Raw genomic sequence first — 25,069 nt, 5'->3', positions numbered from 1 at the left:
TTTTGAATAATAGTTGAACTAATAAAACAAGTTTAAACATTTCACTTTAAATAACCAACACTTCACTACAAAATGTACAAATAAGCTATCTCGTATGTATGTAAGGATTAGACATCTTAGTCTAAACAATAGATAATAGAGTAGTAATAAGTAGGCAATTATAACTAAAGCATCATTTAGGGTTAACAAAAGAACTCCATACCAGCAGTGGCCAACCTTGCTCCACTGATCCACTTGGTGAGCAGACTTCTGTTCCAGCCCAACAATAGCACACTTGATTATCAACTCATTATTGATGGGCTGAAACAGAACCCTGCACACACAGCAGACCTCCAACAAGGGTTGGACTTCTCCAATTATAAAATCGGTTTATACATTGCTTGTGTGATGTTTTAACTGTATTTTTGTATACACCATGTGCTAATATAGGTCGGCCTACACATACTACCCATGTTAGCAAATGTTCTATACAAAAATACTGCTGGTATACACAGTTGCTTTGTGAGGTGTTCAGGTTCACAGTCAGCCATTGTTATGGAAATGCAAGATGAAAAGTACCAGTGGCCCTGCTTTGGCCCCAAGTGAGAGCAGGTCTGCCGGAGCCATGGCCCAGTGAGACAGGGGTGCCGGCAAGTGTAGATGGAAACCGAAAAGTCTGAGCCTTTTGAGTAAAACACTGTATGGATATGCGCCATTACTCTCTTGGGACATTCATTGAGATTTCTCTCTTCATCTGCAAACACAGGCTTTCACAGTGCTCCATATTTGAGGACAGAAAACATACAAAAAGAAAACAGGCTTCATTATACATCACTGAATATTATGTTGTTATTACAGTACCTCTGTCCTCAAAGTTTCACTCTAGTACTGTAACTGAATCTGTAAACTTTTCATAATGTCCTCCCACAAAGTTACCTGCCCTATCCAGTTGCCTAAGCTTTCCCTTCACTTCACGGAGCTACAATTTCACCCTCTTCCATGGATGTTATCTACAAATGCATTTGGAGACTGTAAATTTAAAACAATGAGTATGTCAAGATAGCTAGGTAATAGAACATTAGCTAGCTGCTGACATTTAATTAACAGTGTGTAAAATTTTCTAGCTAGCAGCTCAGTTGAGTTACCTTACTTTTCCAAATGTATTTACTTACTTGAATAAGTCCTCCCACCGCCTGTTTTTTGGGTCCTTACAAAAAAATAAAAAAATGGGCAAGATCTTTTCGGTGGCAGCAAAGCGCAGCCATGTGGATGAATGGAGACAAGGCAAAAAGTGTGTCACCAGAGCAGTTTAGAACGTGTTGTGACGTTTGACTTTAACAGCGTAATCCACTTTCAATAAATATAATATCACAGACAGTTAGCCACACTTGATAACTTGAAAACTAGCACGTAACAAATCTACAGACGGTGTCCTATGGAAAATAGTGATGCACATAATGCACAGCACCTCTTCGACGGGCATGTGGGGGAGGGTTCTTGAAATGTAACATCCAATTAAAATCTTGCTGCTGGGAGCCAGTGGACTATTCAAACCATTTTTTGCAATACAACAAATCTCAGAGGGAGGCATGACAATGATATGATTTTGGTGGTACAGCAATGAGAGACTAGTTAGTGTAACACAAGACATGCAAAGAGCGTTGAGATGTGTAACTTTGCTAACAAGCAATGCAGGGATGGAGTATTTGGCAAAGGCAGGGAACAAAGAAAAGCATGCAAACATAACGCATAACATTTTTGGGGAGGGAACACCTCTGTTCACTTGGAAGTGGTGCATGCAATCACAGCTGTATAGTACAAACATTATGGTTGTGTGTTCAAAGAGAATACATACTTTTTTATTGCCTTTTATAGAAGCTACGTTAGAGAGGTTTCTGTTTTGACAACAGCATTACGTCATACTATTCTGCACATCTGAAAAGCGTGAAAAGATCACGGTTATAGGTAGTGTTGTTTTGGCCAAACTAAGAATGAGAACATGCTGGATGGATTGCACGGGGGGGAAATAACCCCCCCCACACACAACTGTCTTATTCCTTAAGATAATTTAATATGGAGGAATAGACCCTGTCAATTGTTCATTGTGCATTATTGGTAATGCACATGTAGTTGTGAGTACTTCATTTTAAGCCTTCGGGTGACAGAAGACATGTGCTCAAAAACGTAGCCAAAACTCAAATCTTTTCAATTGGCTCTGTGGCCAGATCTCAAACTGGCTGACTGAGGTCATAGTATGGTTACTAGAGGTTCATGTCAACTGGGTTAGTTTTCCAGGTGTCATTCAGTTCAGGACTACTTTCAGGCCACTCCGAGAAGTGGACAATGCCAACAAGTGGGTGGCCTGCAGAACCAGCTGTAAAAATGACCTTACATGTCTCCAATACCAGGAGCTGCTAGGAGCTCTGTTTTGGATGCACATTTCTGGACACTAACCTCAGAATTGGGAGATTTCTGAAAACCTTCGGATTTTTGGGAAATAAAAACCTGGGCATTTTTGAAAAGCTTCTGGAATTGAATAACCCTAATCTTTGGTAAATGGTGTGAATGCTAAGGATCAGTATGTGGTTTATTACCAGTTTCTGCTTGGGTCTTCTTTTGCTCTAGGTTGGTAGTGATGTCATGAACATCCACGTAGGCCCGAACTAGTCGCCATAAGAACGTATTGTTCTGTCCAAACTGAAGAAAAGAGGTGTTCGTGTCAAACTTTATATTTTTGGCGTTTATTTGGAGGCATGCTTCACCTAGGCGCTCTTCTGCGTCACCCTGGATTCAAATAGTATTTGCTTTCTTTCAAATACTGTAAGCACCTTTGGATTAGGCCTGTCTACAGTGCCAGATGGACAAGATTTGCTCTTTTGGAACTATTCAATTTGTTGCATTGCACCAAGCAAACCCAAGCAAAGCTCAATCAAGCGCATGGGACATTTTTTGAAAGAAAGCAAATACTATGTGAACCCATGTCTGCTACTGCTGTGATTTTTAACAAATACAGATATCTACTAGCCCTAGGACATCCGAACTCAAGACTTTGACAGTTGGTTGATGTGGCCCACCTGCTCCCGCTTATCCAGCATGGTGCGGAGGCACTCCCTCTTGTCTCCGTCGCTGCCTTCGTGTAGAGCGTCCACCCTCTCCAGAAGGGCTGAGAACTCATTCAGAGGCTCGATCACAGTCACTTCATACAGACTCTGACCCTCAGCCTCAATCTGCTCTTCTTCCTCAGAGTCAGTTAAAGCTGTTATGTACCTGAAACACAAAAAGCATTCATTAGCACCACAGCCTACACCTTCCTAATATTGAGTTGCACCCCCCTTTGCACTCAAAACAACCTCAATTTGTCAGGTAATTGTTAGAGGAATTTTGTTCCTACGTGTTCATTAACCAATTCAATTAAAACACTGTCCGTTTATAAGAATTTGTAAGGTTCTCATTTACATAAAATACAGAGACCAGTCATCAACATTACCCAATAGTTTTATTCTCGAGAGCTCTGCTCATAATACCATGTACATTGGTTTATATACCTCACATTGTCATAAATGTCCCTCTCAGATACAATGGCAATATGGTTCAAGCCTTCTCACATTGTATGCCACCTGTTAAACGATCTACTACAAGCCCAAGGTCTCTCCCCTCCCTGGGTGGGGACAGAATGTCCTGTAAGGAACACAGTATTCCAGCCGGTCTGACAATAGCTCCATTCGTTTCTAACAAGGAACAGAAAGTCCTTGTTCTAATTCTTGACTAAAACTACACACATTATATTCAGTGTTTTGATTATAATAAGATTCATACATTCATAGTGACAGGGTAGTATTTTGTTTAGTTATAGTTCTACGTTAAATGTATACATCATTTAGTCATTATTCATATAAATCCCATAACAGTAATGGACTACAAGGTTTCGAAACTGTTCCAAAGAGATGCTGGCCCATGTTGACTCCAATGCTTCCCACGGTTGTGTCAAGTTGGCTGGATGTCCTTTGTGTGGTGGACCATTCTTGAGACACATGGGAAACGTGTGTGAAAAACCCAGCAGCGTTTCAGTTCTTGACACACCCGATCCAGGTGTGCGTGGCACTTACTACCATACTCTGTTCAAAGGCACTTCCATCTTTTGTTCTGCCCATTCACCCTCTGAATGGAACACAGTTGGTTGTCTCAAGGTTTAAAAATCCTTATTTAACCTGTCTCCTCCCCTTCATCTACACTGATTGAAATGGATGTAACAAGTGACATCGATAAGGGATCGTAGCTTTCACCTGGATAGTCCGTCATGGAAAGAGCACTGTTCCTAATGTTTTGTACATTCAGTGTATATTCTCAGTTCCCTTGGAATGTGTTTTCATAGTAAACATAGGTGGGAGGAAGATGAACTGAAGGTGGGTCAAACTAGGGTTGAAGATTTTCATACCGTTCCTGTACCATACTGGGGTATACGGTATTACCGGCAGTGCACACAATGTAATTACGCATAAATTTAATTTAGGCAGCAGGGATCTTGATCCAGGAGGGGATTGAGTGTTGTAACCGAGAAGCTTAATCTTACAAGCTAGTAAGTTAGCAAACCAAATGCATAGCTGGGAGCCCTGAGCTGGAGATCATTCTCTAATTTACTGTTAGTGGAGCATGCACCAACAGGCTATTCCTAAAAATGTAAACCGGCATTGTAAATAAGAATTTGTTCTAGGCAAGTCAGTGGGTTAACTGCCTTGTTCAGGGGCAGAAAGACAGCTCAGGGATTCGATCTAGCAACCTTTCGGTTACTGGACCAACGCTCTAACCACAAGGCTACCTGCCGCCCCTAAATAAAGGTGAAATAAAACGTAAAGTGAAGGGTGAAAGTATCTCCAGAAAGGGAGCTTCAGTTAGTTATTTTTATTACCCCCTCTCTGCCAGACGCTTTCAATAACGGATTAACATTCACTGCATATTTACACGCAAACAGCGACATGTTTGTTTACACAAGTGGGTCACCTAATTTTGTGCCTAGCAGTTAAAAAGTCTTTGACACAGACATTTGAAGGGTTTCCCGTGCCAAACACAGGGAGACTGGTCTCTGTCATGGCACTCAGTGTCGGACACTTGTCTCGATCATTGTGAGGCAAACAATGTGCCCGCATTAGCACTGCTTTTACAGCCTTCGAAAAAGGTCCCCTTTCCATTACTGTAGCTAAGTATGTACTTACACCCACAGCTAACACTTGAGTAGGGGAAGGGAAAAAGCTGACAGTCAGGTAGAAATAAAAAGACATGGAGGACTGAAAGTGAAAAAGTTCAAACATGAAAGGCCTCCATTAAGGTCCGGCAACAGCTGCGTGTCAGGTAATTGTTAAAGGAATTTTGTTCCTACGTGTTCATTAACCAATTCAATTAAAAAACACTGTCCGTTTATAAGAATTTGTAAGGTTCTCATTTACATCTGTGGTTCTGGGAAAGTTTTGGTCTGGGAGCGATGGTTCTGGGTAAGGGGAGGTGTGTTGGAGTGGGCTACTGACAGGTGCATCTTGGGCCCACAACTGGAGGCCCCATCTTAGATCCCTCTCACCCCACCCTCAGGCCCGAATAGCTGATTACTTAAATCAGTGCCTTTGAGACAAAAGTATGTGTTTGCAGGAAAACTGCAACACTGCTTCTCTGCAGGGCAGGCAGCAAAATTCAATGACGTTGTAAGAACCTGGCAAGCCAATGTTGGAATTCTATTTTCACAAAAAAAATATAGGCCTATTTTGACAATTAAAAGGCTTGGTATAAATTGAAATAAAAGTATCTATGTGACATTGCTATATAGCCTACAACGATGGACCATTACATTCAAAACATGACTGTTTTTATGAGTGTGCCCCATAAAAAAAAGGGCAAAAAAGACATGGTGCTTATTGTTGCTGTCGGCCAATCAAAGTGGCTACAGCCAGAGGCTCCATGTGTAGCAATGAAGTGGGGGATTTCTTATCAAAGCAAAAAGGAATTCAAATTAAAGAATTAAGGCTAAACAAGGAGTTGGCTACAATGATCAACCAACCGGTAGGCTGTTTCATATGAATGGAGTTGTTGGGGAGCACAGCAAAATAGCCAGCTAGCTAAAGTCGCAAGGCTAATTGAGGCTAACTTAGCTGGCTAGCTTCTTTCGCTACAACGATGATGCAGTGAGGACAGGCTACCAGATGGAATGATAGAAAAACGGGTTGCTGCCATAAGTTCTAACTAGAGCGAGTCAGTTTGGCTAGTTTTCTCCCTCCGTGCCACACACAGACTGTCACACACACCAACCCCTGCTCCAAACTCACCCCTCCCTCCTGCTGAAACAAACCCAGGATCCTAAACCCCTCTCTGCACAGTGACCTTGGAGTAAGCTCCAAACCTGTAGGCTAGTGCGGAACCCATTTTTTATTTTTTAAAATATTTTTTAGTTACATCGGCCAATACAACAAGACTTAAAATTATGAATGGACTTGCTTGTGTGAGCTGCGATGGTCATTCTCCAAATTGTGGTGTATTTCTTTTTTGCGCTTGCACACAATGTACTTGTACATTGAGTGAATCACAGTATTTATCCAGATCCCTAGCGGAGACCTCCCCAGTTGCATGCTCTCCATCATGCATTCCTTTGCCGATTCATTCACTTGTCCAGTCATTCCTTTGTTCTTTCGTTCATGCAGTCCTCTCTTTCCCTCTCTGCGCTTGTTTACTCAATGAAAGATGGTGAGAGGCAGCAATGCTGAGCGCTGAATGCATTCCTGTCACACCATTCCACGGCCATTGAATAACTAGAGTCGAGACAGAAAAAAAGCCCAGGATGTAGGGCTGTGGAGGCCATGAAATTGTCAGCCGGTGATTGTCAAGCAAATAACTGCCGGCCTCACGGTAATTGACCGTTAATAAACAAAACACATTTAGCATCTCCTGGCTTCTACGCATAGCCTACAAGCCACTGATGCAGACCTTTGGAACAATCTACATTTAAAAAACTCAAAATCCATTTAATATAGCCACACCATCACAATAAATCCATTATTTTAGACCGGTCTATAGAAAGACTACATTTACTTCATATCATCTATTTCAGAAGAACAGAATAGCATACTCAGAGTTGTCATTAAGTTAAGCCCTGATTTGGCTATGCTATAAGGCTGTGGGCTACACTAGTTCACTTAGCAGACAAGATTTGCTTAGAATTCTGTGGTATTGTTTTATAGTATGATGAATAAAACTGAACATAGCTGAATAGAATAGAGAGGATTTTTTCTCAAAAGGATGATGGAGTGCACATGCATGCGGCTATTCTGTGTTGAGCGCTTAAAATAAAGTGTCCCCTATTACGCTTAATTTAGAGTTATTTATGCAACTTTAGTTGTAATACAAACATTGGGCTTCATGTTTTGACTTTTAATACATCCTAAGGCTGCATGATGCAACTAATGATTTGGAAAAAAAGTTGCATGAAAGGCATGCAAAGCAGAGCTCTGCTTTGTTTTTTGCTCAGGCTGCACACATCAGTCTCTCATTCACAATTTTACAAGCACTGGATAATGCCTTGGATTTCCCGGCAGCACTCCCTTTGTGTGGCCATAATGCTGGTGGTCTGCTTGAAACATGTAGGTTTTAAAGACTTGGTCAGGGAGAGGTTGAAAATGTCAGTGAATACACTTGCCAGTTGGTCCGCGCATGCTCTTACACGTCCTGGTAATCCGTCTGGCCCCGTGGCCAAGTGAACACTGACCTTTTAAAAAAAGGTCTTGCTCACACCGGGTAAGGAAAGCATGATGACACAGTCATCCGGAACAGCTGGTGCTCTCATGCATGCTTCAGTGTAGGCTCGCGTCACTGGGAGGCTCATAGCAGGGTTTCCCTTTGTAGTCCGTAATAGTTTGCAAGCCCTACCACATCCAACGAGTGTCAAAGCTGGTGTAGTAGGCTTCAAATCTTAGGCCTGTATTGACGCTTTGCTTGTTTCAGTGGTGGAAAAAGTACCCACTGTCATAATTGAGTAAAAGATGCCTTAATAGAAAATGACAATTAAAAGTCACCCAGTAAAATTCTACTTGAGTAAAAGTCTAAAAGTATTTGGTTTAAAATATATTTAAGTATCAAAAGTAAAAGTATAAATCATTATAAACTCCTTATATATTAGGCAAACCAGGTGGCACAATATATATTATTATTATTTTAATTTACAGAGAGCCAGGGGCACACTCCAACATCGTTTACAAACAAAGCATGTGTGTTTAGTGAGTCCGCGAGATCAGAGGCAGTAAGGATGACCAGGGATTTTTGGTTCATAAGTATGTGAATTTGACTATTCTCCTGTCCTGCTAAGCATTAAAAATGTAACAAGTACTTTTGGATGTCAAGGAAAATGTATGGAGTAAAACAAAGGTACAATATTTTCTTAAGGAATGTAGTGAAGTAAAACGATAAGTAGTCAATGATATAAATAGTAAAGTACAGATGCCCCAAAAGAACGACTTAAGTAGTACTTTAAAGTATTTTTACACCACTGGCCTGTTTGATGGTTCGTCTGAAGACATAGCGGGATTTCTTAAGTGTCCGGATTAGTGTCTCGCTCCTTGAAAGCGGCAGCTCTAGCCTTTAGCTCGGTGCAGATGCTGCCTGTAATCCCTGGCATCTGGTTGGGATATGTACGCACGGTCACCGTGGGGACAATGTCGATGCACTTATTGATGAAGCCGATGACTGAGGTGGTATACTACTCAATACCATTGGATGAATCCCAGAACACATTCCAATCTGTGCTAGCAACACATCCTGTAGCGTAGCATCCACGTCATCTGACCACTTCCGTATTGAGCGAGTCACTGGTACTTCCTGCTTTAGTTTTTGCTTGTAAGCAGAATCAGGATTATAGAATTCTAGTCAGACTTGCCAAATGGGGAGGGCGAGTTTTGTATGCATCTCTGTGTGTGGAGTAAAGGTGGTCTAGAGTTCTTTTCCTCTGGTTGCACGTGACATGCTGGTAGAAATGAGGTAAAACGGATTTAAGTTTGCCTGCATTAAAGTCTCTGGCCACTAGGAGCGCTGCTTCTGGAGCGTTTTCTTGTTTGCTTATGGCCTTATACAGCTCCGAGTGCGGTCTTAGTGCCAGAATCGGTGTGTGGTGGTAAATAGACGGCTACAAATAATATAGATTAAAACTTTTGGGTTGATAATGTGGTCTACAGCTCATCATGAGGTACTCTACCACAGGCGAGCAATACTTTGAGACTTCTTTAATATTAGACATCGCGCACCAGGTGTTTTTGACAAAATAAACACACCCCCACCCCTCGCCTTACCAGACGTAGCTGCTGTCCTGTCGATGCACGGAAAACTCAGCCATCTCTATACTACCCATTTCGTCATTCAGCCATGACTCCGTGAAACAAAAGATATTACAGTTTTTAATGTCTCGTTGGTAGGATAGTCTCAACCGTAGATCATTCAGTTTGTTTTCCAGTGATTGCATGTTGGCAGATAGAAGTGATGGTGGTGGTGATGGTGATTCACTCACTTGCCTACGACTCCTCACAAGGCACCCCAACCTCAGTATTTTCTTCACGTGAATGACAGGGATTTGGACCTGTTCTCTGGGAAGCAGTACATCTTTCACGTCGGACTCAAAAATATTGGTCCAGTTCGAGGCAAGTAAATCGCTGTTCTGTTCTCCAGAAGCTCTTTTCAGTCATAAGAGTCCATCACTTGGTTCTCTCACACAATTGCATTGCCTATAAAACATTTAAGTGTTTGATTAGGTTTTTAATCAAATTTGCATTGATGTCAGAGTGATTAGAGGGACAATAGAGTGCCGAGTACAAGGCAGCTAGCAAGTTTGGTAGGTTACTAATGACCATTACAGCTTGGAGAAGCCTAATTACTGTGACTAAATGGTCACATGGAATTTGACTGCAGTCATGACTAGTGACCACCAGTGTGGCGGTAATATGGTCATCATACCTACCAGGATATATTTGTGTGTTTGTGCTTCCTCCATTTGGGGCGGCAGCGTAGCCTAGTGGTTAGAGCGTTGGACTAGTAACCAGAAAGTTGCAAGTTCAAACCCCCGAGCTGACAAATCTGTCGTTCTGCCCCTGAACAGGCAGTTAACCCACTGTTCCTAGGCCGTCATTGAAAATAAGAATTTGTTCTTAACTGACTTGCCTAGTTAAATAAAGGTTAAATAAAATAAAAAAATTACAGATGGGGAACAATCATCACAGGGCCCGCGGTGCTGTTTCAACACTAAACAAAAACACACATGGCCATCTTTAACTTGACTGTGTTCCGTACCAGTATGATTCAGGTCTAGTTAGGGGACAAGGCGAAAGGGAGAGTGGAGGCCTACTACAGTGGCAGCAGGTGCCTTATAAAAGGTTGAGAAGGATGATGAACATTCTGAGAGAGAAAAAAAAAGTACACTACGTACACCATTTTACACTTGTCTTGAAGGCTCAGATTTGGGTTAGCATTTCTTACTGTAATACAACATGTGGCTGCTGAAAACTTCAAAAGGGCCAATGGGACATGTCCAGCACTGGCTCTGTGGATTGCTACTCTCCCTGAATACATAGAGCGTTCCAGTAATGTTGTCGCGGAGCATATTTTCAAAAGCTTAATAGAGATGAAGGATGAAAGAAATTCCCTCCAGCTGCTTTGATGACAATGACAGTGCTTAACACCTTTAAGGCCAATCATCACCTATCCTTTTGGGTGCAATGTTTTAACTGCACTGTGTGTAGAGCACACACTAATTAGTGTACAGGACTAAACATGATACAAATAGTTGCCCTGTACTTTGATGTAGTGCTACTTTAACCTTGGCACCAAATGAATGGGTTTGTAAATGCCATATTAAAGTCTTAAGATCTAATGCTAGTTCTACACACAGACAACATTCTCTCAGTGAGAGGGATTGTACATTTAACATGCAGATGGAGAATCCAGGTTGGAGTGTTCCAAGGGAGCTTAAGCAGCAGTGGTCACCACGGTAAAGCGTCAAAACCAACATGAAGAGTTTAAACTCCCAACATCCTCTGATCTATGGAGCATTAAGCTCAGCTCATAGAGAACGCATCACTGGTAGTGATAGGCCTCTCAGGGATTGATTTAGTTTGGGGGCCTTGGTTCATCTTTCCATCAATCCTGACTAGTCTCCCAGTTCCTGCCGCTGAAAAACACCCCCACAGCATGATGCTGCCACCACCATGCTTCAGCGTAGGGATGGTTCCAGGTTTCCTTCAGATGTGCCGCTTGGCATTCAAGACAAAGAGCTCAATCTTGGTTTCATCAGACCAGAGAATCTTGTTTCTCATGGTCAGAGTCCTTTAGGGGCCCTTTGGAAAACTCCAAGCGAGCTGTCATGTCTCTTTTACTCAGGAGTGGCTTCCTTCTGGCCACTCTACCATTAAAAGGCCTGATTGGTGGAGTGCTGCAGAGATGGCTGTCTTTCTGGAAGGTTCTCCCATCTACACAGAGGAACTCTGGAACTCTGTCAGAATGACCATTGGGTTCTTGGTCACCTCCCTGACCAAGGCCCTTCTCCCTCGTTTGGCTGGGGGGCCAGCTCTAGGAAGAGTCTTGGTGGTTTCAAACTTCTTCCATTTAAGAATGATGGAGGCCAGTGTTCTTGGGGACCTTCAATGCTGCAGGGCTCCCGAGTGGCGCAGCAGTCTGAGGCACTGCATCTTAGTGCTAGAGGCTTCACTACAGGCCCTGGTTCGATTCCAGGCTGTATCACAACTGCCGTGATTGGGAGTCAGGGCAATGCACAATTGGCCCAGCTTCGTCCAGGTTAGGGTTTGGCCGGGGTAGGCCGTCATTGTAAAATAATAAATTATTCTTAACAGACTTGCCTTAAATAAATAAAAATGTTTTTTTGGTACCCATCCACAGATCTGTGCCTCAACACAATCCTGTCTCTGAGCTCTACAGACAATACCTTCATCCTCATGACTTGGTTTTTGCTCTGACATGCAGTCAACTGTGGCACATTATATAGACAGGTGTGTGCCTTTCCAAATAATGTCTCTGACATGCACAGTCAACTGTGGGACCGTTTATATAGAGGTGCCTTTCCAAATCATGTCCAATCAATTGACTGTACGACAGGTGGACTCCAATCAAGTTGTAGAAACATCTCAAGGATGATCAATGGAAACAGGACGCACCTGAGCTCATTTTCAAGTCTCATAGGAAAGGGTCTGAATAGTTATGTAAATAAGGTATGTTTTTTATTTTTTTATAAATTTGCATACATTTCTAAAAAACTTTTTGTTGTCATTATGGGTTATTGTGTGTAGGTTGAGAAGGGAAAAAACATGTTTAATCCATTTTAGAATAAGGAATAATAAAAATGAAAGGGGTCTGAATACTTTCTGAATGGACTGTATCGTGTAAATCAGTGCATTTCGTGAAGTTCCGAATGCAAGAGAGGGAGACAAAATGCATCCGACATAATGCTTTAAAACGAGGCCTTTGACAGCTAGGCATACAGACTGGGAGATTGATGGGCCTGCTCAGTTGAGGTGTTAAGTTCAAGGAAGCTGTTTTCACAGATGACTGATTGGTGCAAACTGTTTGAGCTTTCCTCCTTGCGAATGTCTAAACTGAGCAAATGCACTCCTTAACCTGCTAAATAATTAAGCCTCCTTCCTTGTCACACGTCTGTGCAGCACAGAGTACAGTCTGTTCCCAGTAATAGGCACTTCGTGTTTTTGCAAGACCAAGCACAATCTGCAATACCTCAACACTGGTCACGATCTGCATATATCTTTGCAAACACACCAGAAAAAGCCAATTGTAGGTTTCACAACACAAGACTGAAAAAGGGCAATAATAAAAAATTAGGGCCGACAGCATCGGAAAGAGTAGTATGGGCATCTTCACAGGAATAATGTATTTCTAGTTACTGTGTGGCTGTATTGTGCTAAAATAACTTTTTTTAAAGTTCAAAAGAGATAGGTTACACTGCTCTAATGTGCTTTACTTGGGTGATGCTCCAGCATTTCTTTAAGACAAGATCAAGGATAACAACCAAAGACATTGTTCTTACCAGGCCCCTTTTACCCTGTCCTTCTGCTACTGAATAATCCCAAAATGACATGGCCTAAAATACAAGTGTCTCTCTGGGCCACACGTTATGCACCCATGCCTCTAAACAATCATTACATTATTTATCAATTCATTGCACATTTTTCTAGATTTATCTCCAGACAATGACAATTAAGCCTAAGAAGAAAACTAGCTATGTCAACCGATTAGTCGGCATGGCCGAAATATTTGGGCCGATTTCAAGTGTTCATAACAAAATCGGTCATCGGCATTTTTGGACACTGATTATGGCCGATTACATTGCACTCCACGAGGAGACTGCGTGGCAGGCTGACTACCTGTTATGCGAGTGCAGAAAGGAGCCAAGGTAAGTTTCTAGCTAGCAGTAAACTATCTTAACATAATCACTAGTTAACAACACATGGTTGATGATATTACTAGTTTTTCTAGCTTGTCCTGCGTTGCATATAATCGATGCGGTGCCTGTTAATTTCTCATCGAATCACAGCCTACTTCGCCAAACGGGTGATGATTTAACCAGCACATTTGCGAAAAAAAAAGCACTGTTGTAGCACCAATGTGTACCTAACCATAAACATCAATGCCATTCTTAAAATCAAAACACAAGTATATATTTTTAAACCTGCATATTTAGTTAATATTACCTGCTAACATGAATTTCTTTTAACTAGGGAAATTGTGTCACTTCTCATGCGTTCCGTGCAAGCAGAGTCAGGGTATATGCAGCAGTTTGGGCCGCCTGGCTCGTTGCGAACTGTGTGAAGACCATTTCTTCCTAACAAAGACTGTAATTAATTTGCCAGAATTGTACATAATTATAACATAACATTGATGGTTGTGCAATGTAACAGCAATATTTAGACTTAGGGTCTCCAGACCTGAACCCAATAGAAAATCTTTGGAGGGAGCTGAAAGTCCATATTGCCCAGCGACATCCCCGAAACCTGAAGGTCTGTATGGAGAAGTGGGCCAAAATCCCTGCTGCAGTGTGTGCAATCCTGGTCAAGAACTACAGGAAACGTATGATCTCTGTAATTGCAAACAGGTTTCTGTACCAAATATTAAGTTCTGCTTTTCTGATGTATCAAATACTTATGTCATGCAATAAAATGCAAATTAATTACTTAAAAATCATACAATGTGATTTTCTGGATTTTTGTTTTAGATTCCGTCTCTCACAGTTGAAGTGTACCTTTGATAAAAATGACATGCCTCTACATGCTTTGTAAGTAGGAAAACCTGCAAAATCGGCAGTGTATCAAATACTTGTTCTCCCCACTGTATATATAAAAATCGGCATCGGCTTTTTTTGGTCCTCCAATAATCGTATCGGTGTCGAAAAATCATAATCGGTCGACCTCTAATGTCAATGCTTCCCGGAGACGGTTTGTGCAGAAATGTTTCAGTTGTGCAAACCCACAATTTCATCAGCTGTCCAGGTGGCTGATCTCAGACGATCCCGCAGGTGAAGAAGCCGAATGTTGAGGTCTTTGGCTGGCACAGTTACATGTGGTCTGTGGTTGTGAGGCACATTGGACGTACTGCAAAATTCTCTAAAAACAACATTGGCAGCTTATGGTAGTGAAATAAACATCACATTTTTGGCAACAACTCTGGTGGTCATTCCTGCAGTCAGCATGCCAATTGCATGCTCCCTCAAAACTTCAGACATCTGTGGCATGGTGTTGTGACAAAACTGCACATTTTAGAGTGGTCTTTCATTGTTCCCAGCACAAGGTGCACCTGTGTAATAATCATGCTGTTTAATAATCATGCTGTTTAATATGCCACACCTGTCAGGTGGATAGATTATCTTGGCAAAGGAGAAATGCTCATTAACAGAGAAACTAATTTGTGCACAAAATTAGAGAAATAATATTTGTGTGTATGGAAATGTCCTGGGAACTTTTGTCCTACGGCGATTCTAGTGATAAAAGAGAATTATAAAAAGATGCGAATACTTCTATGCAAATGTTGTTGATCAGTACAATAAAATAAGTCCCAACAGGAACGAAAACAGCTTGTTTTTCATCTGTAGCTCCATGAAATCAGCAAAAACAAGCCCAATAACTCAATGCAATAACTTTATTGCAAATAGGCCTAGGCGACATCTTGATTTACCCAGTTTATCAATAGATTAGAAATGTATCATTCAAATAAATGATTATCATGTTACGTAGTTAGAGGTTATTATTTTGTTGTTGACCAAAGTCAAATTGATTGTATGATTCTATAACTGACTAATTAATACATACATTAAAAAAACTTAAATGTAATGATATTTGAACTCAAGACCTGTCTGGATCAAGTGCCATTCTGTGACTTTGGCTAATGCACCTTTTTATGCCAAGGTATCAATGTGGTATCGGAGTCAAAATTCTGGTATCATGACAACACTAGTTTGCCTCTTCAACAGGGACGAGGATAAACTCCATTGATTACAAAAGGTAACAGAAATTACCCAATATGACTTGGTCTTCATCATGTGATATAGTATATGATCTATTTTTTGTATTACACTTCCATTCTATTAGCTTTAAAGTAGACCATCTGATTATTATTTTGGTTCCTATCACACCAAACTATATAACTAAAGTATGGACCGGTTCCACCAGTCTGAACCATACACCCTGTAGTAAATGATGGCCTGAGTAACAGTGCCTAGGCCCTCAAAGTCTAAACGAGGAAGTGCGAGGCACAGCCACAGACAGACTGAACTAAGACACCAAAACAACAATGATTAACTACCCAGAGTACTCTGGCTGGCTGCTGGCCTGCTTGTTATGTTGTTACATCAAGAATTGCTCCAGGCGACTGCTGCCAGAGCTCTGCCAGGAGATAAATCTGGAGCTAAACTAATGATTCATGATGAGCTAATGATTCAGTTTGATTAAGCAGTATTTGACGGTCTTTTTAAGCTGACCGGATCTGCTCACTCACTGCTAATATGTGCTGGCTTCTTGCTCCCACCACAACCTGTTAGGTTCTGTGTTCCTGTCGGAAGATGGCTGGCTGCAAGTAGGACCTTCAACAGGTACTCGTCTCTATTGTGTAAGTATTTCACCTAAATACAGAGAAATTAATGTTTGTTTAAATTAATGTTTCAAAACCCATTATTTCTCCCCAGTAGGATTCAATAGCGGGTCAGGACCAAAAGAGTGTGATCCGCCCTTGATAGCCCACCTTCTCTCTAACAAGGGTAAAACACCTGGTTTCCTGAGCAATCTTAAAATTATTAGTACATGTAACAGCTTATAAAATCAGTGCATTTGATCCGCCTATGTGCCGGCTCCAGTAGCGCAAGACTCCCTCTTACACGCAAGTGAAGTGAGTTTCGGAAAAACTTAAAAAGTACGCATCCTAGAAATAGTTCACATACAAACTAGAGGTCGGCCAATTATGATTTTTCAACGCCGATACAGATTATTGAAGGATCAACAAAAGCCTATACCGATTAAATCGGCTGATTTATATTATATTAATAATAATGACAATTACAACAATACTGAATGAACACTTATTTAACTTTATATAATAATCAGATGGTCTACTTTAAAGCTAATAGAATGGAAGTGTAATACAAAAATAGATCATATACTATATCACATGATGAAGACCGAGTCATATTGGGTAATTATAGTCTCAAATAAATAATGAAACATTAAATTTGGTTTCAATAATGCAAAAACAAAGTGTTGGAGAAGTAAGTAAAAGTGCAATATGTGCCATGTAAAAAAGCTAACGTTTAAGTTCCTTGCTTAGAACATGAGAACATATGAAAGCTGGTGGTTCCTTTTACCATGAGTCTTCAATATTCCCAGGTAAGATGTTTTGGGTTGTAGTTATTATAGGAATTATGACTATTTCTCGCTATACCATTTGTATTTCATATACATTTGACTATTGGATGTTCTTACAGGCACTATAGCAGTGGTTCTTAACCTTGGAGTTACTGAACCCCACCAGTGTCATATGCACATTCACCGAACCCTTCTTAATTGGAAAAATAAAATTAGATTTTTTCAAATTCAAAACATAGGTATATATTTTACTGATGCACAAAATGAACCGTGCATCAACATCACTGTGTTCAAAGAACAAAATCATCAAAACATGATTTTTCACACAAAAACAAAATAATGAATATTTACTGCAAATCAGTGTGACTTCTGCTGTTGCCTTTCAAAGACCAGTACAGAATTGCGCGGCTTCACCTTGGCAAGTGCCACTCATGTCATTTTCACAACAAAGTCTGTTCCTTTTCTTCGTTTTATGTCCAGCATCCTCGAAAAGGATTGCTCGCAAAGATATGTTGTAGCAAACGGTATGAAAATCTCCATAGCTTTCTTAGCAATAACAGGGTACGTTACCATTTGTAGACACCAAAACGTTGAAAGCGTTGTTGTTCTGAAGAGTTGCTGTTGAACCTGGCTCTGCTGAATTTCAATGATTTCATCGAGGTATTCATCATTGACATCTGTTGTCTCAACACTAAACGTGAACGGCTGTCTCACCCATGCTGGATATGACTCTCTTGTAGGGAAGTATACGTCGAGAGACTTTGCAAGCTCATCTAACTGCGTGGCAATTGCTTGCTTCAGTTCCGCGGGTACAAAAATGTCTCCGATTCCAGATACATCTTCGATCTTACTTACACAGTCATCCAGCAGGGGAACGTTTGCAAAGTTATCGTTCTCTGTTCGTTGTTTCCAATAACGGTATCTTTTTTTGAAAAGCCTTCAGGTTTTCCTCCGCTTCGATGATGTTGACTCCACCGCCCTGCATCTTTTGATTGAGATGATTGAGAGCTGAGAAGATATCAGCCATGTACACTAAAATGAGAATGAACTCAGAATTTGAAGCAATCTGCATGACAATGTTGGTGCTCTTGCAAAAACAGGGCTAACTCCACACGCACGGCAAAAACACAATTCAGCACCTGTCCCCGGGATAACCACCGAACGTTAGAATGGTACAGAAGTACCTCGAATTCAGAGCCCATTTCTTTACACAGCTCACTGCAGATGCGGTACCTCAGAGCACTAGTTCTTACATTGTTCACGCATTCCACTACAATTTTTAATACTTCTGCCAGTTTTGGAGGCAAGGTTTTTGTTGCCAACGCATGCCTGTGCAGAATACAATGCGTAACAATGATGTGTGGTGCATCGGCTTTCACTAGCGCACAAAAACCAGACTTTCTTCCCAGCATGACTGAAGTTCCGTCCGAACAAACTGCAGAAACCATATCCCACGAAAGATTGTTTGTCTTTGAAGAAGTCATCCACAAGTTCACATTGGCTGCCTTAGTTGTTGTTGTAAGAGGCTTACAAAATTTAAAAGAAATCTTCCTTTATCACGTCATCTTTCACATAGCGCACGAATACAGCAAGCTGGCTTAGATTGGAAACGTCTGTGGTCTTGTTGAGTTGAAGGCTGAATTTTGTCGGGCTTGAAATCAGATCTGCAACTACTTGAGCCAAGATGTCTTTGCTCATGTCCTCTATTCTGTCGCTGATGGTGTCATTTGGAAGAGGAATTTGGGATAACTTAACTTCAGCCTCTTTTCCCAGCATGATATTCGCCATCTTCAACACAGCTGGTTTTATGAGTGTTTCACCAATGGTGTGTGGTTTGCCCTGCTTTGCGATCAGGTAAGCAACTTCGTACGATGCTGTGAGGATCGGTTTGTTGATGGGTACAAAGCCGAGAACAGGCAGAGTAGCCTTTTCATCGAATCTGGCTCTCTTCACCTTGAATTCAGCGAGCGTTGTGTTCTTGTATTTTCCATCTCCATGCAGCTTAAGGAAGTGTTCTCTTAGTTTTGCCGGTGCTAGACTAGAATTGCTCAACTTGGCATTGCAAATCATGCAGTTAGGACGCTGACTCCCATCACGTTCCGTTATACATGTGAATCCATATTGTACATATTCGTCCAACCACTTTCTTTTTTTGCTCGACATAGTAAGTATGAAGGGATTAAAATATTAAGAAAGAAATCACAAGACGTACCATCACGACAGTCACAAGTCGACTACTGAGCGCACCAAATTCCCTGCAGCACAGATAGGCCAAGCGATGTAGCGTGATCACCTGCAGCCAATGATGGCTAAGCGGGGCGGGGCGTGTCATCACGAATCATATGAGTCGGATGTGTGTCTTGACCTCCGCCGAACCCCTGAGACGGAGTCACCGAACCCAGGTTAAGAACCACTGCACTATAGTATTGCCAGTGGAACAGTATAGCTTCCGTCCCTCTACTCACCCCTACCTGGGTTCGAACCAGGGACACATCGACAACAGCCACCCTCAAAGCATCATTACCATCGCTCCACAAAAGCCGCGGCCCTTGTATAGCAAGGGGAACAACTACTTCAAGGCCTCAGAGCGAGTGACGTCACCAATTGAAAACGCCATTAGCGCGCACCCCGCTAACAAGCTAGCCATTTCACATCGGTTACACCAGCCTAATCTCGGGAGTTGATAGGCTTGAAGTCATAAACAGCGTAATGCTTGAAGCACAGCGAAGAGCTACTGGCAAATGCAGGAAAGTGCTGTTTGAATGAATGCTTACGAGCCTGCTGCTGCCTACCACCGCTCAGTCAGACTGCTCTATCAAATCATAGACTTAATTATAACATAATAACACACAGAAATACGAGCCTTAGGTCATTAATATGGTCAAATCCGGAAACTATCATTTCGAAAAAACAAAACGTTTATTGTTTCAGTGAAATAAGGAACCTTTCAGTATTTTAACTAACGGGTGGCATCCCTAAGTCTAAATATTGCTGTTACATTGCACAACCTTCAATGTTATTCCATAATTACGTATAATTCTGGCAAATTAATTACGGTCTTGTTAGGAAGAAATGGTCTTCACACAGTTCGCAACGAGCCAGGCGGCCCAAACTGCTGCATATACCGACTCTGCTTGCACGGAACGCAAGAGAAGTGACACAATTTTCCTAATTAAAAGAAATTCATGTTCGCAGGCAATATTAACCAAATATGCAGGTTTAAAAATATATACTTGTGTATTGATTTTAAGAACGGCACTGATTGTTTATGGTTAGGTACACATTGGTGCAACGACAGTGCTTTTTTCACGAATGCTGTTTTCGCAAATGCACTTGTTAAAGTCACCGGTTTGGCAAAGTAGACTGTGATTCGATGAGAAATTAACAGGCACCACATTGATTATATGCAACGCAGGACAAGCTAGATACACTAGTAATATCATCAACCATGTGTAGTCAACTAGTTATTGTTAAGATTTAATGTTTTTTATAAGATAGGTTTAATGTTAGCTAGCAACTTACTTTGGCTCCTTGCTGCACTCGTGTAACAGGTAGTCAGCCTGCCACGCAGTCTCCTCGTGGAGTGCAATGTAACCGCCCACAATCGGTGTCCAAACATTGTTTGGTGCCCAAACCCATTGTTATGAAAACTTGAAATCGGCCCTAATTAAAATCGGCCATTCCAACTAATCGGTCGACCTGTAATAGAAACCTTGTATGTCTGAACTCAATCAAATAGTCTTCGCAAAAATAACAGTCGCTGTGGCAGAGCGTTTATTTTGATTGACGATTTCCTGCGTTTATCAAAAGTCCCATCAGTAGCCTTATTTCAGATGTAAAAGGAGCTTGAGCCATTGAACATAAAACAGTAACCGAAATGTCATTAACCGAAATGTCTGTTGTTTTTCTTTTTTTAAACAACTAATTGACCGACACGGTTCAATTATTTGAATTCCATTAAATTGCAACTGCAACTCCCGTACAGACTTGGGAGAGGTGAACGTCAGGAGCCGTGCATCCTCCGAAACACAACTCAACCAAGCCGCACTGCTTCTTGACACAATGCCCACTTAACCCGGAAGCCAGTCGTGCCAATGTGTCAGAGGAAACACCATACACCATTGCACTGCACCCGGCCCGCCACAGGAGTCACTAGTGCCGGCGAAACCCTCCCCTAACCCGGACGACGCTGGGCAATTGTGCGCCGCCCCCGGTCGTGGCTGGCTGCAATAGAGCCTGGACTCGAACCTAGAATCTCTAGTGGTACAGCTAGCACTGCGATGCAGTGCCTTAGACCACTGCGCCACTCGGGAGACCTTAGGCAGCAGCTCTATAGAGATGAGATGACTTGGAATTAAATCAAATCAAATAAAACAAATATTTTATTAATGTGAATAAATTATGATTATTCAATCAAATCCGATATCCGTGATGTAATCGACCCGAAACGATCTCAAAGCACTAATCGCTCAGCACTAGCATAGAAATAAAGGCATGTAAAATACTATGAACAGTGCCTTATTTTTTTAATGAAATCATACTGATGGGTGGATTTTCCCCCTGTATCTCAACCAAACATGTGAATATCCCAGAGAGAGCGAGAGATGGGACTCACCCTCCTTCACTCTCAGCCTCCTCCTCAGAGCTTTGGCCTCCAGCTCTGGCCACTCCCCCTGCAACTTTCCTCCTACGTGTGGGTGTAGTTCGGTTTGGAGGGCCTGCCCTTACGCGAGCCACAGTCCCCTCAGCCCGGCCGCTGCGTCCTCTCAGCTCATCCCTGACGTGATCCAGCAGCTTTGGGATGGCACTCTTTAGGGCCCGCACCTCATCCTTCAGCTCTGACACACACTGGATCAGCGCTGCGAGACGATCTAGAACCTCAGCCTGACCCGGCATTTCCCTGACCACCATACTGGCTCCAGTCACCCGCTGGTCATTACTGCGGAGGTACAGCTTACTGTGCACACCATGTCCACTCGTTGGCACGGCCCTCCTACTGTTGTACAACACCACAGTGCCCAGGCTGAGGCCAGCCCCTCCAGCCAACACACCCAGGACCAGAGCCTTGTTGTCTGACAGGGCCATCCTGCCGGCCTGGAGAGAAAGGGGAGAAATGAGAAAGACACATGAATAATGAATTTGTTTTGTTGTGCAGGAACAACTTCTGATTTTAAGAATCCTTTAGGCTACTTGAATATTCGGCACAGAGAAATTAGGTTAACATACATATCAGCAAAGGTCCAAGATCTGGGTACAGCAGAGTTGACTGAGCAAGGAGCGGAGTTAGCCAGCCCTCAGCTCTTGTAGTCTTTTACCTGTGATGTATTGGTCTAACCCAATCCTCACCTCCATTATAACCTAATTCCATTCTACTAGTCTGTATCCAAATTGATTTGATAGCTTCTGTCAGACGAGCAGGTATAATCTCTGTGCCTCTAAAATAATACAATTTAGGGTATTTGTCTAAGCTCTTAACTGTTTCTACTAACACTGGGGTGAGACCTACGGATAAATTGCCCTAAAGCCAATTAAGGTCACTGTTAAATCAACAGACAGGTCATTGTTCAGGGCAGTATTGTAATTGGACTGGTCAGCTAGCTGTCAAAATGTGGAGTGCCTCACTTGAAAGGTCAAGCAAGCTAGTTTGGGATATAAAAATGTAGCTACTGTAACTAGTAAGACACGACACTTCTGCAACCCAGCAACCATACAGTGACAGCAAAGATGAGTTTGAGAAAGTGACCTTCTTAGCTAGCTAGTAGCTAGCTGTCAAGCTACAGCTGGCAACGACCTCCTGGGGAGAAATAAGTCACTCTCCTGTAATGTCCTCGCATTCACCTCAATGTTAGACTAGCTAGCTATGTTTGCGCAAAGGGTTAACGTTAACAGGATTAGCTCGCTAGCTAGTCAAGCTAGTTTATCTAGTCAATTCGCGAGCCAGAATAATGTTAAAGAAAACGGCATGCCATGGCATGGACACAGTCACCTAGCTTGCCAACTAACGTTAGTGCCAGACATGGGTGTTAACTATGTGGTGTCTGCTGGCTATAAGCACACAGATAAAATTGCTAACTAAACATAAAAATCTGTTACTTTCATTAACCTATTAAATAATATAAATCAAACAATTCTATATATTTTTATCTCCAAAAAGTTTGAAATTGTGTCTGTCAGTGACCTTACTGCGGAGAAGCGATCAGTCTTTCTTCTCTATCTCCGGTTTGAGAAGTTCTTCTTCTTCTTGTGGGTTTTATGGCAGACTACACCCAAAAAGGTGTATTGCCGCCACCAACTGGACGGTTTGAACCCCCCAAAAAAATACAATTAAATAATAAATCCATAAGTAATAGTGAAATTTAATCCACCCTAATATAATTGTACATTGCCAAAACAAACAAAACTTCCACTTTTTCCTTCTTTCAATTCAACATGTGTCCCTTCTCAGGCTCTAAGACCTGAGAAGGTGGTACGGCTTGCGCCAATATTCCATGTAAATATTTGCAGAGAAGTCTTTCAGCCCCAGGAACCGCTCTGAGGTGCATCCACAATGAATTTGATCTTCCTGGACCTTCTCTCCACCTTGGCAGTGCCATTAATTACCATAGCAATAAAGGCCAAAAAGTCCACCTTCTTAACCTTTAAAATGTCAGGATCCTGCTGGTGAAAGGCAACCCCTGCAGCCTGCAGTGCAGGCCTATCCACCACCACGGACTCTTCTGGTGCACCATTCAAACCCTCAACCCTTTTCACAGCTGCTGCATATGAAATGCTCTACACAGCCCTGACATTGGCCACCTCATTCTCGTTCACAATTGTGGAGCATTCAAAAGACGTGGCTTCATGGTTCCCACCACAATTGCAACATGTCCCATATTCATTACTTTTATAACACTTATGGTTTTTTCCACAACTTGGACATCTCGGCTTCTCTCATCTGCAAACACTTGATACATGACCAAAAGCTTCACAGTGATCAAACTGCATTGGTCTTGGGATAAATGCTCCGACTCTGTAGTTATACCCTAACTGCACTTGAGTAGGGAGAGACTCCATTTTTAAAACAAACATAGACTCCTCACTTTTTCACCAATCACCACACGATTCATCCGACGTGCTTCAAATCACCCCAGGAATATTTTTCATCTCTTCAAAATCGACCACAAGACGCCAAATATAACCCCCTTGAGGGGTGCCCTGTTCCAAAGAGACACACGACACTTTAAACAGATCAAATCGGTTCAGACACAACGCACGTTCCTTCTGATCCGCGGAAGCACAAAAAAATATAAACAGGGTCACCTCTCGTGATCCTCACAGCCTTCACTTTACCCAGCACTCTCTCCGCCAGTTTGGATAACAAATGGTTTCTTCAAGATTGGTACTCTGCTCAGTTGCTCATTCATTAACAAACTGTACTCCTACTAGATATGATGGGTCCTCTCATCACTGTACACTACTTTACTCCATTTTCGATTATTTTGGACAATACTCCAATTCTCCTTGATTCTACCGCCATTGTGTTCATAATCCACTTCATCACGCTTCCTATCTTTAGACAAGTTCTTCTTCGTATTTGTTGGTATTATGGCGGTCGGCAAACAAATGTTACAAGTGAATGATGCCACCTACAGTATTGGCTGTGTATTATCAGCCTACAATTTTGTAGTATGAATTCATTACACTTTGTGAAAAATTGCCCTATCAATTAACCCTGTGTAACATGTCTTGCATTTCATGTTGTATAATTACACCAAATCTGAATAGTTCACATGCCTGATATTACTGTGCATTCCTTTTGTTGTTGTAAGTGCCCTTTTTAATGTCACACACTTCCTTCTCCCTGTGCACTGTATTCATGTGGAAGAGTTACTGAAAAATGTCCCATGAAAATATGTTAAGATTTATGAACTTTTAATCTGTTGATTTGTGAATGCCCGCTAAGCTACAGTAGATGTTGTCATTGCGTCATGTCCCCTGTTGTGATTTTGTACTTTACAGAGGAGTTGGTGCATAAGGGCAGCATAACATTTAATTTTTATTTTACTAGGCAAGTCAGTTAAGAACAAATTCTTATTTTCAATGATGGCCTAGGAACAATGGGTTAACTGCCTGTTCAGGGGCAGAACAACAGATTTGTACCTTGTCAGCTCGGGGATTTGAACTTGCAACCTTTCGGTTACTAGTCCAACGCTCTAACCACTAGG

General features: G+C 41.9%; 1 protein-coding gene across 7 annotated transcripts in view; it reads right to left on the bottom strand.

The window, feature by feature from the left end:
• LOC115113364 (regulator of microtubule dynamics protein 2-like) overlaps window positions 1-24,428 on the bottom strand; it is a 51,552-nt gene extending 27,124 nt beyond the window's left edge. For 2 of the 7 annotated variants that reach the window (XM_065016507.1, XM_065016513.1), the window contains exons 1-4: window positions 23,049-24,427; window positions 21,481-21,959; window positions 3,054-3,246; window positions 2,574-2,676 (exon numbers count right to left, since the gene is read on the bottom strand). In XM_065016507.1, coding sequence (XP_064872579.1) covers window positions 2,574-2,676; window positions 3,054-3,246; window positions 21,481-21,950 — 766 coding nt within the window. In that variant the 5' untranslated portion in view covers window positions 21,951-21,959; window positions 23,049-24,427. Of the gene's footprint in view, window positions 1-2,573; window positions 2,677-3,053; window positions 3,247-21,480; window positions 21,960-22,091; window positions 22,837-23,043 lie in introns of those variants that run through there. The other 5 variants (XM_065016509.1, XM_065016512.1, XM_065016508.1 and 2 more) reach the window with 5 other exon arrangements.
• Window positions 24,429-25,069: the final 641 nt, after the last annotated feature.

The sequence above is a fragment of the Oncorhynchus nerka genome, unplaced genomic scaffold (genome assembly GCF_034236695.1).
Source record: "Oncorhynchus nerka isolate Pitt River unplaced genomic scaffold, Oner_Uvic_2.0 unplaced_scaffold_7___fragment_8___debris, whole genome shotgun sequence".
Taxonomy (NCBI): domain Eukaryota; kingdom Metazoa; phylum Chordata; class Actinopteri; order Salmoniformes; family Salmonidae; genus Oncorhynchus; species Oncorhynchus nerka.
This window is presented reverse-complemented; position numbering and strand designations above follow the sequence as displayed.